The 17,200-nt window shown below is 44.7% G+C and overlaps 1 protein-coding gene across 7 annotated transcripts in view; it reads right to left on the reverse strand.

Annotated features, from left to right (window-relative positions):
* Nucleotides 1-17,200, reverse strand: part of HLF (HLF transcription factor, PAR bZIP family member) — an 83,042-nt gene that overhangs the window by 53,804 nt on the left and 12,038 nt on the right. For 2 of the 7 annotated variants that reach the window (XR_007147037.1, XM_047833768.1), the window contains exon 1: nt 1,776-2,259. The exons of 2 other annotated variants lie outside the window; for them this stretch is intronic. Coding sequence is in view for 3 of the 5 variants with exons in the window: in XM_047833768.1 (XP_047689724.1) it covers nt 1,776-1,890 (115 nt within the window). In the remaining 2 variants the exon portion in view is untranslated. Of the gene's footprint in view, nt 1-1,078; nt 1,146-1,775; nt 2,260-17,200 lie in introns of those variants that run through there. 3 more of the 7 variants (XM_047833769.1, XM_047833770.1, XM_047833774.1) reach the window with 3 other exon arrangements.

The following is a 17,200-nucleotide window of genomic DNA, read 5'->3' on the forward strand; positions in this document are numbered from 1 at the left end:
CAGCCAATAACCAGGCATGGTTTCTCTTCCAGGAAATTCATTACAGTAACAATATGAGGTCATTCAGACTTAGCCAGTGAGCTAGGGATTCTAATTTTGGTAAAGCAGGGACTCTCCACCCTCCTCTGAAACCATGCATTGAGCACATACTATATACCTGCTTCCTTCCATAAATTATGTCCAAAAATCTCACAATAAATCTGCAAATCGCTATTGTCCCCATTTATAATGAAGAAATAGAGGCTCTGAGACTTGAAGGAACTTGACCAATGCCTCACATTGGCACAGGAGAAAACAGAACTTCCTGAACCCACATATGTTTGCTTTTAAAGCTGCTGGGGCACCTTGCATTTTACAAAAGGAGGCTTTTGTTTTTGTTTTTTAAGTGTTTTCTTCCTCCTCTTCCCCAAAGGCTTAAATACGATTCAATTCACAAAAATTATACATGTATGCAATCTGTCAAAAGAACAGCTATTGGAAAGCTCGTTACATACCTATAAGGGAGGTATGCAGCTATGTCCTACCTGTAAGTACCGCTCACCCCAGGACGTCTTTAAACAGTGCTCTGGATTTTGCCCATTCTAGTACTCAGGCGCGGGTGGAATCTGGGATCAGGGAATCTGGCTTCTGAGTTTCTTCCTCAGAGAAACACAGCCTCCGCTGCCATCCATTCTAATCCTCTAGTCTCATCTCCTGAGAATCTGACTTAAAACACCCACAGATGCAAAAGACTGCAGGCAGCACCTTCCTCCCAAGTGCTACTCCTTAAAGGAGAGTTAAGAGGGAAGCTGCTTTGCAGACGGCGAACCAAACCCCTCAACTCTTGCAATGCAACAGGTTGCCCCCTGCTAGGAGAGAAGATGCGAGTACTCCCAAGCTCTTTGTAACCAAATGATCTTTCAAGACTTTTACACTAGAAGCCGCACCATTTGCATTTGCAACTGTGATATCTAAGGCATGAAACCGCATCAGCCCAACTGACAAATCCCTTGGCGGCACCAGCTCAGTTCCGCGCCTCCTCGCCCGACCCCTCCTCTCCCGCTCCAGCCAAGGTTGCCTGGGGAGGTTTGGGACTTACCAAGAAAGGGCTCAAGCCAGAGGAGGCTCCTGCGCGATTACACGTGAGCCTGCTCCGCTCTCCCCTCCCACCAGGAAAAGTGCACGGGGAAAGTGTCAGAGCTGGAGGCGTGCACAGCTTCCCGCCCGGAGACCACTCCCCCTCCCCCGCCAGCCCCAGCCCCCACCCCCCTTTTTGAATTACCCTTCGCTAGGAAAACACGCGTCTCGGCTCACGCCTCGCAAGTTCCTGATGCTAACTAACACACAAACAGTAGCAAGATCCCAATACCCGAGGTACGCTGCGAGACCACCTACCTCCCCCCCCCGAAATAAAACGAGGCCCCCTGTTTTCTCCTCCCCAGACTGGGCAGCTCTGCCCTTAAGCGGGCGGTTTCACTCTGCGTGCGGGTGACCCTCAATCTAGGGAACACTGACCTGTCAAGTTATGACTCCCACCTGCGCCGCGGGACCGAGACCCGGCGAGCCTGGGTCGGTCCCAGCGCTATATTAAACGTTCCTCAGTGAGGGGATCCCCCTTTTGGGGGAAGAGGGAGGGTGATGGGTGGGCTCCTCAAATTTCATCAAAGCAGGGATAGGGTGCCAGGAGACAGGGAGGGAGGGTATGGATGCTCCAGCAGGGTTGCCCAGCCAAGGAAGGGGACCCCAGGGAGCGTCGTTTCTTCCCAGAGCCGGGCAGCCAGGAAGGCAGCGCTCACCGTCTTCGTGATGAAGGGGGAGCTTCAGCGGGTTCTCCAACAAGGACCTGAGCACGCCGTAGGGAGGCGGAATAAAGGTGGGATTCAGGGGGAGCGGTCGGGACATTTTCTCCATCGCGATGCACTCAAATGTTTTTCTTTAAAAAGAAAAAAACCCAACCGCCCCCCAAAATGTTGCTGAGCTTTTTCCTCCGTCCTTTGCCAAAAGTACTCGCTTTCAAGGCGGTGGAGACAAGAAAAAAATTACTTATATCTTTATAAATACATCTGCATAAGAAAATAAAAACAAAAAACTTTCGGGTTCCCAGTGCAGACGGTCCCCGGAGAGCGCGCCAAGTGCCCGCAGGCTCCTGGGCGACGTGCAGGATGCTCTCACCTGCCTTGAACCCCTCGTCCTGCAAAATATTCAAAATTGCGAAAAAGAAAGAAAAAATATGCAGATAGCTGCAGAAGGGCGGAAGGCACCGCGCCGGCCCGGCCCCCACGCGCCAGCACCCGAGGCTGGGCGCCGTCCCACCCCACCCCCCCACCCCGCGCCGGCGGTCGCTGCTCCCCCGCGCTCCGCGGCCCCGCAGCGCCGGGCTCAGCGCATCCGGCGGCCCATGTGCCGCGGCCCTGACAAGAGTGACGTCAGGGTCCGCACCGCGCGCCGATAGGCGTGCAGGGGCGGGGCCATGCGCGGCCCCGCCCGCCTGCCCCGCCCGCCCCGCCCGCCCCGGCGCCACGTGTTTAGCGTCGTCGCGCGCGCGGATTTTCCAAGGCCATGCAGCGCTGAGCTGCAGTAAAAAGACAGGTGCCAGATCCCTGGATCACCCACCTGGGCTAAGAACCCAACTTTTTCAGGTTAGGAAGAGAAATGAGGGATTTCTTTCAGTAGTTTTCAACCTGAGAACAACGTGGAAAGTTAAACAGACACACACACACACACACACACACACACACACACACACACACACAGAGCCAGATGTCCAGGCTGCATCCCAGATCAATTAAATCAGACCTCTGGGCTGACATCCAGGCATCATTAGTTTTTAAAGTTCCCCAGGGTGGTTCCAATGAGCAGCAGGTTTGGGAATGACTGGTTTAGACCAAATGGAAGGTAAATACTCTTTTAAATATTTCTCCTGGCCACAGCCAAGCTTAGCACCCTCTTTCTTGCCCTGTTGCCAAAACTACTGAAAAATAATTACGTGCTAGAAGTTCTAATGAGATACAAAAAGTAGAGTGAAAAGGAGAGGGACCGATGTCAAGGGTTTCCCGTGCTCTCAGGAGGACATTCATAAGGATACCCATTTGCTTGGGATTGAATAAGGGCAGAGGAGAGACACGCATACACTGGTGGGATTTCAAGAATATTTGCTGCAGAAGAGTACAGATGACTGTGCCTTGATCGAGTTACAAGGTCCGCACAGTAATCAAAATAATTTTGTAAAGTTTTCTTTAAGAAGGGTCTTGGTCTTCATTGCCCTAGCAGCGGCTTCAGCAACTGGCTCTGTGGGTTGGGGCCTGCAAAACTCGTGGTGCTGGAGCGCTGTGCTTGTGTAGAGCCTGGAGCCTTCTTTCTGCAAGGCGTGGAAGTTGGCGTCCGGCTTGGAGAGCTCCAGGCAGGTAGGCAGGGTCCTCCCCTCCCTTCCTATAACTCCTCACTAAAATCAAGATACCATCCTCTGGGGAAGGGTCTGCAGGAAGGAATAGGCACAAAGTAAAGAAAATTTTCTTTTGGGGCGCCTGGGTGGCTCAGTTAAGCATTCAACTTCCGCTCAGGTCGTGATCTCACTTTGGTGGGTTAGAGGACCCCCGCCCCATCCGGCTTGGTGCTAACAGCTCAGAGCCTGGAGCCTGCTTGGGATTCTGTGTCTCTCCCCACACCGCGCCCCCCCCCCCCCGACCCTCCCCTGCTCATTCTTTCTCTCTCCCTCTCTCTCAAAACTAAAAAACATTTAAAAAAATTTTTTTAATTCTTTCAATGAGACACAAAGGCTTTCTTTCGTAAAGGCTGTCTTTGGGTTGAGATATGGCAGAGTCTTGGGGGTTCTACTTCCCTGAGGCCCCCAGGAGGGAAGTGCAAGAGAAAAGGTACCGGAAACCAGGAGATCAGGAGGGCCATAAATGGGCACAGGATGCCAGAAGTCAAATACCTTCCCCTCTGAGTTGGGCTGTGATCTAGTGACCTCTACAGTTCTCTTCACACTAAAATTATAATGAGGGGCATCTGGGTGGCTCAGTGAAGCAAGCTTCTGACTCTTGATTTCAGCTTAGGTCATGATCGCACGGTTCATGAGATTGACCCCCAGATGGGGGGCTCTGTGCTGACAGTAAAGAGCCTGCTTGGGATTCTCTCTCTCTCTGCCCCTCCCCAACTCATGCTCGCTCTCCCTCTCTCTCTCAAAATAAATGAACAAACTTTAGAAAATAAGACTATAATGAAGAGGTAACATTCTGAGAAAGCATGGTGATGTTTCAAATGTTAGCCAAATTCCAAAAACAACAGATTTTTAGCTAATACCACATACATTTATTGAATACCAATTGTGTGCCAGAACTGTGCCAGGATTGGGGAGAAAAAGATGTGTAAGACATAATTCTAATGTAACAGGTTATGGACATATGTAAACATTATAATATAGTCTTAAAAGAGCAAAAAAGGATAGATGAAGGTGGCATGGGCACTTAGGAGAGGGATTCTGGAGAAGGTATCTGAACTGAGAATGGAGCTAAAGGTCTTTCCCGAACTTCCCAAATCCCTCAACTCCATTATACAGTGTTTCACGAAAGAAAGGACTCTTCCACTATCCTTCAGAGAGGAAGAGGCTATTTCCCTGCCTTCATTCCCCTACCTACCTGTAAACCCATTCATTAACTAGGATAGCCGAGAGCATCCTCTTAGACTGGTTAGAAACAGATTATAGACTGCAGGTGCACAAAAGGATAACAGTCCACTAGCAGTCCTCAGCACGTCCAGGATGCTCTACTTGCTCATGGTTCCCTGTACTTCCTCACTTTCCCATGAAACCCCTATCCACTCAAGTAATCTGGTTTCCCAGAGTGATCTTTTCCTTACCATTGGAGAGAGTCTAATATTGTGGCTTGAAAATTACACTTCTAATTGCAAATGGATATACTGGCATCCTAGTTAATCAACCAGTCTTTTGGGAATTTGGTTCTTTTAATTTTTTAATTTTATTATTTTTTTGTTTATTTATTTTGAGAGAGAGAGAGAAAGAGAGAGAGAGCAAGTGGGGGAGGGGCAGAGAGAGAGGGAGAGACAGAATCCCAAGCAGGCTCGGTGCTGCCAGCACAGATCCTAACACAAGGCCCAAACTCATGAAACTGTGAGATCATGACCTGAGCCGAAACCAAGAGTCGGATGCTCAGCCAACTGAGCCACCCAGGTGCCCCATCGGCAAGTTGGTTCTTATAATTCAGTTCCTCTGATCAACTCTGAACATGGCCCACATTGAGGACTAGCCCCTTAGACCAGGATGTGGATGATGCACAGTATTTGTACATTCAGAAATCAGGGATGGGAATAGGAAAAAAGGAACTCCAGAAGAGAATGGCATGGAGAAAGATATGGAGAAGGGAAATTGGCAGCCACAAATTGTGAAAATTTTTTCATTCCTCTTGGGTAAACAAAGTGGAATTGCTGTAACACGGGGTAGAGATATGATTTATTTATTTATTTTTTAATTTATTTTTGGGACAGAGAGAGACAGAGCATGAACGGGGGAGGGGCAGAGAGAGAGGGACACACAGAATCGGAAACAGGCTCCAGGCTCCGAGCCATCAGCCCAGAGCCTGACGCGGGGCTCGAACTCACGGACCGCGAGATGGTGACCTGGCTGAAGTCGGACGCTTAACCGACTGCGCCACCCAGGCGCCCCTGATTTATTTTTTTTAATGTTTATTTATTTTTGAGAGAGAGAGAAAGAGAGAGAACAGGGGAGAAGGGCAGAGGGGAGAGAAAGAGTGAGTGAATCTTAAGCAGGCTCCACGCTCAGTATGGGATCACGACCTGAGCTGAAATCAAGAATCAGACACTCAATCACTCAACACCCACCCCAAGATATGTTTTAATTTGTAAGAAACTGCCAAATAGTTTTGTTTGCTGCATTGGGTCAATTCTCCTGCATTGCCAGCAGCAGTTGAGAGTTCAGGTTGCTCTGGAATCTCACCAACATTTGGTGGTGTCAGTTTCTTAAAATTTTAGTCATGTTATGTCTCATTGTGCTTTTAAGTTGAATTTTCCTGATGAAAAATGATGTTAACCACTTTTTCATGTGCTTATTAGTCATTGTATATCTCCCTTTGCAAAGTATCTATTCAAGCTCCTGGCCCATGATAAAATTGGGGTGTTTGTCTCATTATTGCTGAATTTCAGGAGTTCTTTATATATTTTGGAATCAAGTTCCCTTGCCAGACATATGTCTTGTGAATATTTTATTCCAATCTGTGGCTTGCCCATTAATGTTTTCACATTGTCTTTCCATGAGCAGAGTTTTGATGAAGTTCAATTTACTGATTTTTTTTTTATGATTATTACTTTCTGTGAACTAAGACACCTTTGACCACCTGGAGTCTTGGAGAGATTTTCCTCTAAAAATTTTATAGTTTAAGTCTTTTTCATTTAGGTCTATGCCCCATCTCAAATTCATTTTGTGTATGGTGTTGAGGTAGGGGTTGAGGTTCTTTTTTAATTTGTCTCATGGGGACTTCCAATTGTTCTAACAGCAGTTGTTGCAAAGACATTCATTCTCTCCTTTTAATTGATGTGGTGCATTTATATGGCTGTACGTTTGTGGGAAGTCAAACCTTGGACTTCAAGGGACAAAATATTCAAAGACAGAATAAATATTATTTGTAAGTTTCCTAGGCTCTGATTGTTATCAAGCAACAGAACAAAGTTCATCAAAGTTCATGGCTAACATGAATGGCTTGCTTTCAGTGGCTCATTTGGTTTGTTACAAGACCTTCTACAAAGTTGTCCACATTAACTTAAATAAAAGCCTGGAGGCAGAAGCAATGGCCAACTTGCTGTTTATGTACATGAACAAATATTGATCTCTTAGATGCTTTTGGTTACCACTATCAATATTCCAATGCTTTAAAAAAAAAGCCAAAATTAAATCCTTTGTTGGAAAAAGCCAAAAAAATATTATAAAAAGAACACTTGACAAGTCAGTGGAAAACTCTTCAACTGTCTCTTCAAGGAGGGAAGGATAGTAGAGGCTCCTGAGGTGTGAAACTGTTCTAAAAATAGGAATGACCGTAGGAAAAAGGTTTCTCAGAATCAACTTCTTAAAAGATGCCAGCACAGCCTGACTCTGCTCTGAAGCTCTGGAAATCAGCCTTCTGCCCAGCCAGTGGTTTCCACCTGTCCAGTCATTTCAGGACTGTGAGTAGTGAGGTTGGGTAAGGAAGCCTTTCTTGCAGCTCAGTGGGTGCAGATGTGAGGCAGCCATCTTGGCACCCGCTCTGCAGGTCTGCAGAAAGAGCTTTTTGGCGTAAGCAGTGTCTGTTTCAGATTCCCAATGGGTGTGAAACCTTGCTGAGCATACAATGCCTGCCACTGTACCCTACCAGGGACTGGGAGCATGGGGTGGATAGAGCCCAACTTTGTGGTTATGAAGGGCTTTATACACCAGCGAGCCAAACCTCTAGATGAACCTGTTTATCTTGTTGCCAGAAAGGGCACTTTGTCCAGGGAATTAATTCAGAAGTAAAAGGCATCACATGGGAGTTCAGCTGAATACACTTAACCCAGCGCGTCCTTCTCCATCCTGAAACCTCTAACCCAGCTAACACACTGAAAAGGAAAATTATATTTCGTTAGCTTAATTCCTGAAGACCCTCAAATGTATTTGCTTGAGACAGGAACATGCAAACCTGAAACAAAAAGACATGCTGGGAATGCTAAGCTCTCCTCCAAAGGATGACTCATGTAAAGGACCATGGCTAGGCTTTCCTACCTCTTCTCTGAGTCCTGTGGTGCTCTAGTAAATCTGAGTGGGAAAGACTAAGACAGGTATAAGAGGCAGGCCAAGGGTGTGTGTTTAAGAATCAGAGGCTTTATGTAAGTGTGATAGGAAGGTAGGAGAAGGAAAACAGTATAGAAGAATATATGTGGCAAAAGGAGAGAAACAAATAATCAACACAGTTGCAGTGGAATGGTCTGGGGCCATGCATACCTTGGTATTTACCACTATTCCTACTAAAATAATAAAACCAACATCATGATGAGAGAAAGGCACATTTATTGTGTCCTTAACTATGTTCTGGCATAGCATTAAACACTCTGAATAGATTTTATCACTTATTACTCACAAGAGTGGTATAGGGTATGTTAGCATTATTATCCCCATTTTATAGGTGAGCACAGTGAGGACAGAGAAATTAGCAGACATGCCGTGGTCCTATGACTAATACATGGAGAGGCTATGAGTCAAAACAGCTCTGCTTAACTCCAGAGCTTGTGCTCTTAACTTTGATATAGTAAATGCATGGCGGACATCCACCTAATAAACCCACTGGGTTTCCAAATGGTTCAAATTCTGCCTCTGTCCTGTAACCTTGGATAGCCTCTCTGATCTCAACTTTCTTTGTGTGAAATATAAACTAATGCCCATGTTTCCCAGCTCACAGAGTTGCGAGGAAGACTAAATGAGATCACGCATCTGGAGGTGCTTGGTAAATTGCGAAGGCTAAACAAATGTGAGGACTTGTTAATTGGGGCATATTTGCATTTTCTGGAGATGCTCCTACCTGTGAGTCTGCATAGCTGTTGGGCCTGTGATCTTTCTACTTTCCATCCAAACACATGTGTCCTTTTTTCTTCTCCCCTTTTTGTCCCTCTCACCAGGGCAGCCACCTTCTACTGCACCCAGGATCCAAAGAAAATTGAAGTTCAGTGGGAAAACAAATTTAGCAATGACCAATTCTAAATAGCCCCTCAACCAGAGTAGGGAAGGCATGCCCATTTCCTTCATCTTCCCAAGGGGTGGGAGGAATAGAAATGTGTGGGTTAATTAACAAATGGAAATTGTTTCAAATGTAGTAAATATAGCTGGAGTTGGAAACAGTTGAGCTATAGAGGCATGGAATCACCATGACTCAGAATTTAGTCTTTAATTTCTGGATCCAGGGTTGATCAACTTTAGCAAAACTGACATGTCAACCACACTCTAAAATATAATTTTCAAGCTGCATATTAGGCTCTTTGAGGTCTACAGAAAAATAAGACTAGCTGCCCTGTAGTGATGAATTTCTTGTGAGGCTAATCTGGTGGAAAGGAAGACTATAAAAGTTCTAGGAGCATGCATGTGCTCATGGGCCACATGGAAGCATCCTGCAGACCTGGGGAGAACGTGAACAATGGCCTCTCATCATGTAGGGATACAGGACCAGTTTGCCTCCATTCCTTGTGCCTTTATCCCAAGATGAAGATTCTAATTTGTAGACATTGTCAGCATCCCATATGGAGCTCTTGCTTTGGGCAGAGTTTCACATGAGCCATCTCATAAGTGATTGGCCAACCAAATGCCTATAAATGGATGTCTTTGTTGGGACATTGGTAATTGGTCCAACTAAAGAGGCCAAGGCAACTGGTTTCTCAGACATATGACACAAATCATATGCAACCAGATTAACCTGGCATGGCTTTCCTTTAGAAAGAAGCTCTGGGCATGTAAGATATGTTTGAACTTTAAGCAATACTTAAAAATTTGTGTCAGCTGGACAGTGTGTTCCCTGCCCTGTAAGGATACTCTCCATGGGAGCTTTTTTGCTGAGCATAGAATCAGAGTGAGGCAAGTGAGTCAGATGGCCTTAATGACATCAGGCAGTGCCAGCCAGGTGCACAGAGCTTTGCTGTGACTTCTTTCCAATTGAGTAACTGAGGGAATGTGGACATTTCCATCATGGAGACTCACAGCCAGGGTGAGAGGAGCAAGAGGAAGCATCCTGAAGGATCTACTCATTATATCTTGAGGTATCACATCTGCTGGGTTTTGCAAGTTGCTAGAGGCAGCATTCCTAACTCTTTGAATTCTGCATTTACTGGGCCCTAAGCAAACTATTCCTCATCTGTTAATGATTGGGGGGGAGGGGTGGTCAGGCACAGAACATTAAGATTGGTGAACTTTTAGTGGGTCTGCCTTCCTGAGACAATAACCTAGTCTCTTCCCCTCAATGCACCAAACACTAGTGGAGGGCTCTTCTGAGCCCAGTGCTGTGCTGGATGCTGAGGATTAAAGCAAAGAAGTATGGAGTTCCTTGCCATCAGGTGGGGAGACAGCCGCTTAACCAGATATCTACCTCAGTGTCATAGGTATAATTGATGGACAAAAAGGGAGTATGAACAGGGAAGTGATTAACTGTGTTGGAAGGGCTCACAGAAGTCTGCACAGAGGGGCCTCAAGGAAAGTTTTGTAGATAGAAGTAGATCAGGGAGGAGAGGACACAGGCATGGAAGAACACAGTCAGAACTACAGGCTGTTCACTTGCTGGAATGCAGAATTGACAGGAGAAAGAATGACCTTTCTTCCAGCACCATTTGCAGAGCTCTGACTAGGCCAGGCATTATGCTACATGCTTTGCATGTACCATCACCTTCTACTTTCAAAACAACCCTATGACATGGGTATTAATATTTTTTAATTGATGAAAATACTTGGTTGTGTCATAAACCAAAATCACACTACCTTGGGTAAATTGGGGGAGTTTGGGAGGCCTTTTCATTGTCTTTTCATGGTCTCATGCTTCTCTCTTTGTGTTGACTTCATGGTATCCCCACAAATTGGCCTCTTCTATACGCTGGGGCACATGATTTCCAGCAGCTCAGGGGTTTCATGTCTTTGTTTCCTCCATTAGAGAGGGACTGACCAGCTCTCTGAGTTTTAGCTCAAGAAATGCAAAAGAGGGGCTCCGATGGGCCTAGCTTAGGTCAGCTTCCCATTCTTGGATTAAGTAGCAATGACCTGTAGAGGATGTGAATGTGGCCACGCTAGCTGGGATCGAATGGTTGGAGTGGAGAGGAAGAGCAATTCTCAAGAGGAGGGAATCTTTCACGGACAAAAATTGCAGATTCCCACTGCAGTCTTCATTTTCTAGATGAGGAGATTGAGGCTTGGAGAGGTTGAGCAACATGTTGAGGTCACAGAGCTAATAAGTAGCAGAAAATGGAAACCAATCTAAGTCTTTCTCAGTGGTTCTCAAACAGAGAGGATTTTGCCCCCTCCCATAGAGTACACCTGGAAATGTCTGGAGATATTTCTATTTGTCAGAACTTTGGGGCTGCTTCAGGGTAGGGCTGATGCTACAGGCATCTAGAGGGCAGAGTCCAGGGATGCTGCTAAAATTCTACAATGCACAGGACAGCCCCAAACAAGGAGTTAATCTGTATAGTGCTGAGGTTCAGAAGCCTTGGTTTATCTGAATACTGAGCCACCACTAGCCTACAAGTGCTCCCCTCTCCTAAAGGGCCCTGATTGGCCTTTGGCAGATCCCAGGTCTCCTCCTCACACATTTACAGATAACCTGTTGGGGTATCACAACCTCATTCTTAGTGTTTTGATTCTTATGTTTCCCAGTCACAGAGCGGCAACCTTGCTTTCAACGCTGGGTTTAACTTCCACCAACCACCAAAAATGCTAGCTAAATGCAAAACAATGCACAAATTGAACACAGGCCATTTTAAGTATTTTATCAAGACAAAAACTGACAGTCTAATAAAATACCTTCAAAATATGAGGATTGTATCCTATCACTACAAAGTATAGTTTTTCCAGGGGATGCCTGGGTAGCTCGGTTGGTTGAACTCCGACTTCAGCTCAGGTCATGATCTCTCAGTTTGTGAGTTTGAACCCCACATCAGGCTCTCTGCTGTTAGCATGGAGCCCACTTCAAATCCTCTGTCCCCCCCTCTCTCTGCCCCTCTCTTGCTCCCTCTCTCTCTCTCAAAAATACATAACACTTAAACTTATGTTTAAAAAAAAGAATAGTCTTTCCATGAGGAGAAATGGATTTAACCATATTCCTTCATCCCTTCTGTTATTTTGGCCAAGGATAATAGTGCAATCTGAGGCCACAGGAAGGTTGTTTCAGAGTTGGGGAATTTACCTGTGTTCTGTGCTCTTTTAGGTGATGGTCACAGGAGGAGACAAAGGAGAGGCTCAGGGAAACAAGTTTATTGTACTCACAGGTCCTGGAAACCAGGTGCACCGCACATCATGCAGGGCCACAGGGGGAAGCACCAGTGCCAGCAACAGGAGAGCCAAGGCCCTGGCCTCTATTGGAGTTGACACAGGAAATGCAAGGTAGGGCAGAGGAAACAGTTTAGGATTAGCTAGTTTGAATAATTCTGGCGGGCTCTAAGCTATAGGGGTGGTCCCTAGTTTTCTAGCACCTGACTCTGGGATGATAAAGGGATTTCAGGTTTCCAGGCTGGATAGAGGAGGTATGGCTCTGGATTGGCTAGTCTGCATACCAAAGGCATGTTCCCAGCTGAGTCCTTTGCTACAGTGAAGAAGTGGTTAGCCCTAAGGAGACAGTTTCTCACCCCACCCCAGCCAGAAAAATTTTAAGATGTCAAGCCATAATAATATAGAGAAAATAAAAATATAAGCAATATGAGCTGGCTAGTACAATTTTCTAACTCAACCAAGGAAGCTTAGATACCACAGTTCTGTAATAGGTCCCAAATATCTGAGAATCTAATTCTCTTTGCAACATAACCCTAATTTTAATCCCTCTTTCCTCCTACCCTCAAATAAACCAAACTCTTCTTTTTGTATTCCCTCCCTCCCCTAATGGTACCAATTTGCTCAATCACCAAGTTAAAAGCTGCAGAATTGACCCTCCTGTCTTCCTCATCCTCCCATCCTCATACTTGCATTTGAGAACAAAATGCAATCCTTAAAATCAAAGCCAGATCCTAACTATTTCTCAGAAATACTCTCTCCCTTCTGTCCTCAATGCCATGGCCTTTGTAAAGACTTTTTTCAGCTCTCCTTTAGAAAATGCCAATGGCCTACTTAACTGCTCTCCTCACACTTTCCCTCTTCATTCCCACCCCAAAATAATCTTCTACTAAAACCATATCTCAAAAGTACTGATTTGATTTTTTTCTTGCTTATGAGCCATTGATGTCTCTGAGCTACATGTAGAATGAATCCCAACCTTCTTATCATGCAGTAGACCCATTCCAGTTGAGCACCAATCTCCAGACTCCTGTCAGGCTCCTGCCCAACCCCCTGCCATACACCTATACCGTAGCCCCACCAGCAGGAAGCAGCATGCAGTATACAGGTGGGCAGCTCTTGAACAAGACCACTACTAGAGTTCAAATTCTGGCTCCACCATCTGTTAGTAGAGTGCCTCTGGACAAGTCACCAGGCTTCTTTGTGCTTCAGTTTTCCCAACAGGATGATGAGGATTGCAGCTATCCCAACCTCACAGGCAGGGATTAAGTGCATGAATACACACAAAGAACTTGGACAGGTGCCTGGCACAAAGTAGTAACTCAGTGAACCAGAGTTGTCATGCTTTCACACTTCGTGTTTGCATCTGATGTCTCTACCTTCCAGGCTCAGCCTCACTGTCACTCCTTGCTGAAACCTTCCTGATGCCCCCAGAAAAAGTTAGTCCTTTCTTGGGCTCCTGAAACCTGTTTATATGCCCATCTCCTCCACTGTCCCTGGAGGGTGTGGTTCTTTCCTCCTGACATTCATCTCTAAAACACTGTACCCACTATGTAGAAGACACTCAATTACTGGATGCATAAATATATAGACTTCATGGAGACAAGACCAAAACATAGAGTCAGCTCCTGGGTCATCTAAAGGTGCTCACTCATCCGTTTTCCCAAGCATTGTTTCCTCTAACTCTCACGTTTCAATTATTCTTATGTGTCTACCTCTGAAGGAGTGAAAAATATCATTTACAGAGTTCAGTAGCTTGGTCCTTCCTCCTTTGCCCGTCAGCTTTTATCCAAAACTGAATGTTAGTTGTGTTTGTTATCAATGCTCCCAGATTCTCCATTACCTCTCCAGCTTGGGTTTCTGTTTACCTGCTGAGACTAAAACCCAGACCATTCAGCTCTTCTTCCTTATTAGTTTCTGCACACACTGATTCAGAAGGTTTCCCGTCCAATGAAACCTGCCACCATGTTCTTACACTTGTGTCTCCAGTTGCTACACAGTCAGTGCTTAAGTAATTATAAGTCTCCAATAACTAGTAATCTGAGTATCTCATACAATTGTCTAATAATCCTATGTTCTTTACTAAGGGAAAGGCAGACAGCCTATGGGATTTCCTTTTATTCTTTTATTTTTAATTTTTTTAACTTTTATTTATTTTTAGAGACAGATTGTGAGTGGGGGAGGGGCAGAGAGAGAGGGAGACACGAATCTGAAGCAGGATCCAGGCTCTGAGCTGTCAGCACACAGCCCAACAAAGGGCTTGAACTCATGAACCTGAGCCAAAGTCGGATGCTTAACTAACTGAGCCACCCAGGTGCCCCTCCTTTTTTTCTATCATTTAAAAAAAAAAAAGTCTTGAAATATTGGGCTATTTTAGTCCTGGATGACAGAAGCCACACTCAGATTTTCTTATCAGTAGCTGTCAAATTTACACACCAAAATTTAGAGGGGTTCATTAGGATGCAGAGTCCCAGGCCTGCTGCTAAGGGTTCTCATTCAGTAGTGTGCATTAGTGTCTGAGTATCAGCGTTTTTGACAAAGTATATAGTTCCCTAACAAATTACAATAAACTTGGTATCTGAAAACTACAGAAACTTTTATCTCACAGTTTTGGGGGCCAAAAGGCAAAGGTATTGGCAGAGCCCTGGTCCCTCCAAAGGCACTTGGAGAGATGCCTTCCTTGCCTCCTTCAGCTTGTGCAGGCTCCAGGCATTACTTGGCTTGTGGCTACATCTTTCCTATTTCTGCCTTCAGTTTCAAATGCCTCTGCCTCTCTTCTTTCTAAATATCCCTCTTCTTTCTCTTGTAACGACAACAGTCATTGGACTTAAAACCATCCTAAATAGAGGGGGATTTCACCTAGAAAGCCTTAATTTAATCTGCAAAGATCCTATTTCCAAATAAGGTCACATTCACTGGTTAGGACTGGACATCTCTTTCAGGGGATACAAAATTCAACCCACAACACAGAATTATTCTGGATGTATGGAGTTTATACAGCATGCTGTACACAACGCTGCCCTAGATCCTAGATCAGTTTTAGAGTGTATCTTGACAATAATTCTCATGATACCTAAACAGTTCTACAATAGGAAACTAGTAAACCGAAAGAAATAAGCAATAAAAGAACGAACACTCTCCCCGCTGGCTGAGCACATCTTCCTTTGTGCATTGCTATGGTGGTGGAAAGGGAGGGGGAGGAAAAGCAGAGGGGCTACTTCATACTGTGCATGATTTCTCTCTCTCTAAAAGCAAAGTTCTAGGCTCACACATTGCCTCTTCATCCAATGTGCTGAACCTCCTGTTCAAACACGAATATCAAATATATGAATGAATGACAAACACACAAAAGAATGGAAGTATTTCCTCTTCTTTCAACTTTGTATATTGAACCTTGGGAAAAAAAAAATCAAACCTTCCTCCCTATAATCCTTATCCTGGTTTTCTCCTCCCTGTAGGTTATCAAGATAATTTTACCACTGAGATAAGAATCCTCCTCTTTCTCTTCCTGTGTGTTAGTCACCTTCCCCATCCTGTTTCAAACCAAAGAAGTCTTGAAAACAAAGGATCTACAATAATACCTGCTTTTTCTGCTAAGGTATGGGTATCTTCATTTCATGGCTGCAATTTGCCTTGCTTAACAAGAGTCTCGTCTCCTTTATCACATGTTCACTTCTTGTACACTTAATCCTCCAACTATCAGTTACAAATCCTTTAGCTGGTGCCCCCCGCTTTAGATAAGATGCATTTCACCTTTTATACATCCTCAATCCCTTCTCCTCTGTGCAATTTCCTGCTCCTAGAAACTTTCTGGAAGCTGTGACCTTCTTTGACCTTGGGATCAGGGCCAATCACTGGGTTCCATCCCAAAGCTCTGCCTCCCCCTCCTAACTCCATTCTCAGATATTAACCCGGTAGCAAAGTCTGGCCAGAAGTACCTCTTTACTGGTGTCTGCCTCTCCCATCCTCGTACCCCTGCTATTCATTCTCCCCTTAATGAATTCAGTCCATGCAATGGTATGAATGAGTCTCATGAATACAATGTGGGTGAAGCCAAAGAGACCAGCCCCCCAAGAGTATTAGAAGCCAGTTCAGTAGTGGTTACCCTTGGGGATGTGTGGGGGAGGGGACCGACAAATGTTTAACAATTGGATGTCCAAAACAAAGAAAGCCATGTTTTGTAGTATTGGCTGATTTCTTTGGTGTAAATACCTTTATCCTGGCCAATGTCAAGCTACTAATGGGATGTCACTTAATACAGAGTTGGGATGGGATGAGCTGTAGTACATTATGGCCTGTGGGATTTCCACTAGAGAGATACAATAGATGTGTGTAACCTTGAGAGCATAAATAATAATAAAATGTAGTAGCATATTTAGGAAGTGGTGACTTTTGAATATTTATTACCTTTTTGTGTGCCAAATGATCTTTCCAGCATCTCACTCACCAACAGCTATAGTCACCTGAGAGCAGAGGATTAAAATAACTTCAAATGTTCTTGATTTCCACCATCCTCAAACTCTCCTAGTCTAGTCCATATTTATTTAACTTTTCAACAAATATTTAGTGAGCTATATTCCAGACCCTTTTTTTTTCCCTTTTTGGCAGATCTATTGAGGTATAATTAACATACAATAAACTACACATGATTAAGTATGCAATCTGATAAGTTTTGACATCTGTATACACCCATGAAACCATCACCACAATCAAGATAATGAGCACACCCACCCTCCCCAAAATTTCCCTGTGCCCCTTGGTGACCTCTCCCTGCCTTCCTCTATCTCCAGGCCACATTGATCTGCTTTCTGTCAAGATACATTTGTTTGCATTTCCTAGAAGTTCTTGCCTTTGCTTTTAAAGTAACTTATTTAAATGCAAATTTATATAAATTAAAAAAATATAGTGTCCATGTTTAACAACCAGCTCTTAAATTCCTGAAAATTTGATCATCACCATTTGCAAGAAGATGCTAAGAGCACAAGAATGCACAAGACAGTGGGTGCATAAGTGAATGGAACAAGACAGAACAAGACAGGAGGAAAGATCCTGGGTTTGGGGTGATGTTTTGTTTCTGAATGCTGGTTAACTAGAGATCTCCACGTTGTTAAAAATTTATTGAACCAAACACTTACAATATGTAGACTTTTCTGAATAAATGTTACATTACAATAAGATTTACCCCCCAAAAACACTAAGATTAAAAAAGGATGGGGACATTGGGTCACT

The sequence above is a fragment of the Prionailurus viverrinus genome, chromosome E1 (genome assembly GCF_022837055.1).
Source record: "Prionailurus viverrinus isolate Anna chromosome E1, UM_Priviv_1.0, whole genome shotgun sequence".
Taxonomy (NCBI): domain Eukaryota; kingdom Metazoa; phylum Chordata; class Mammalia; order Carnivora; family Felidae; genus Prionailurus; species Prionailurus viverrinus.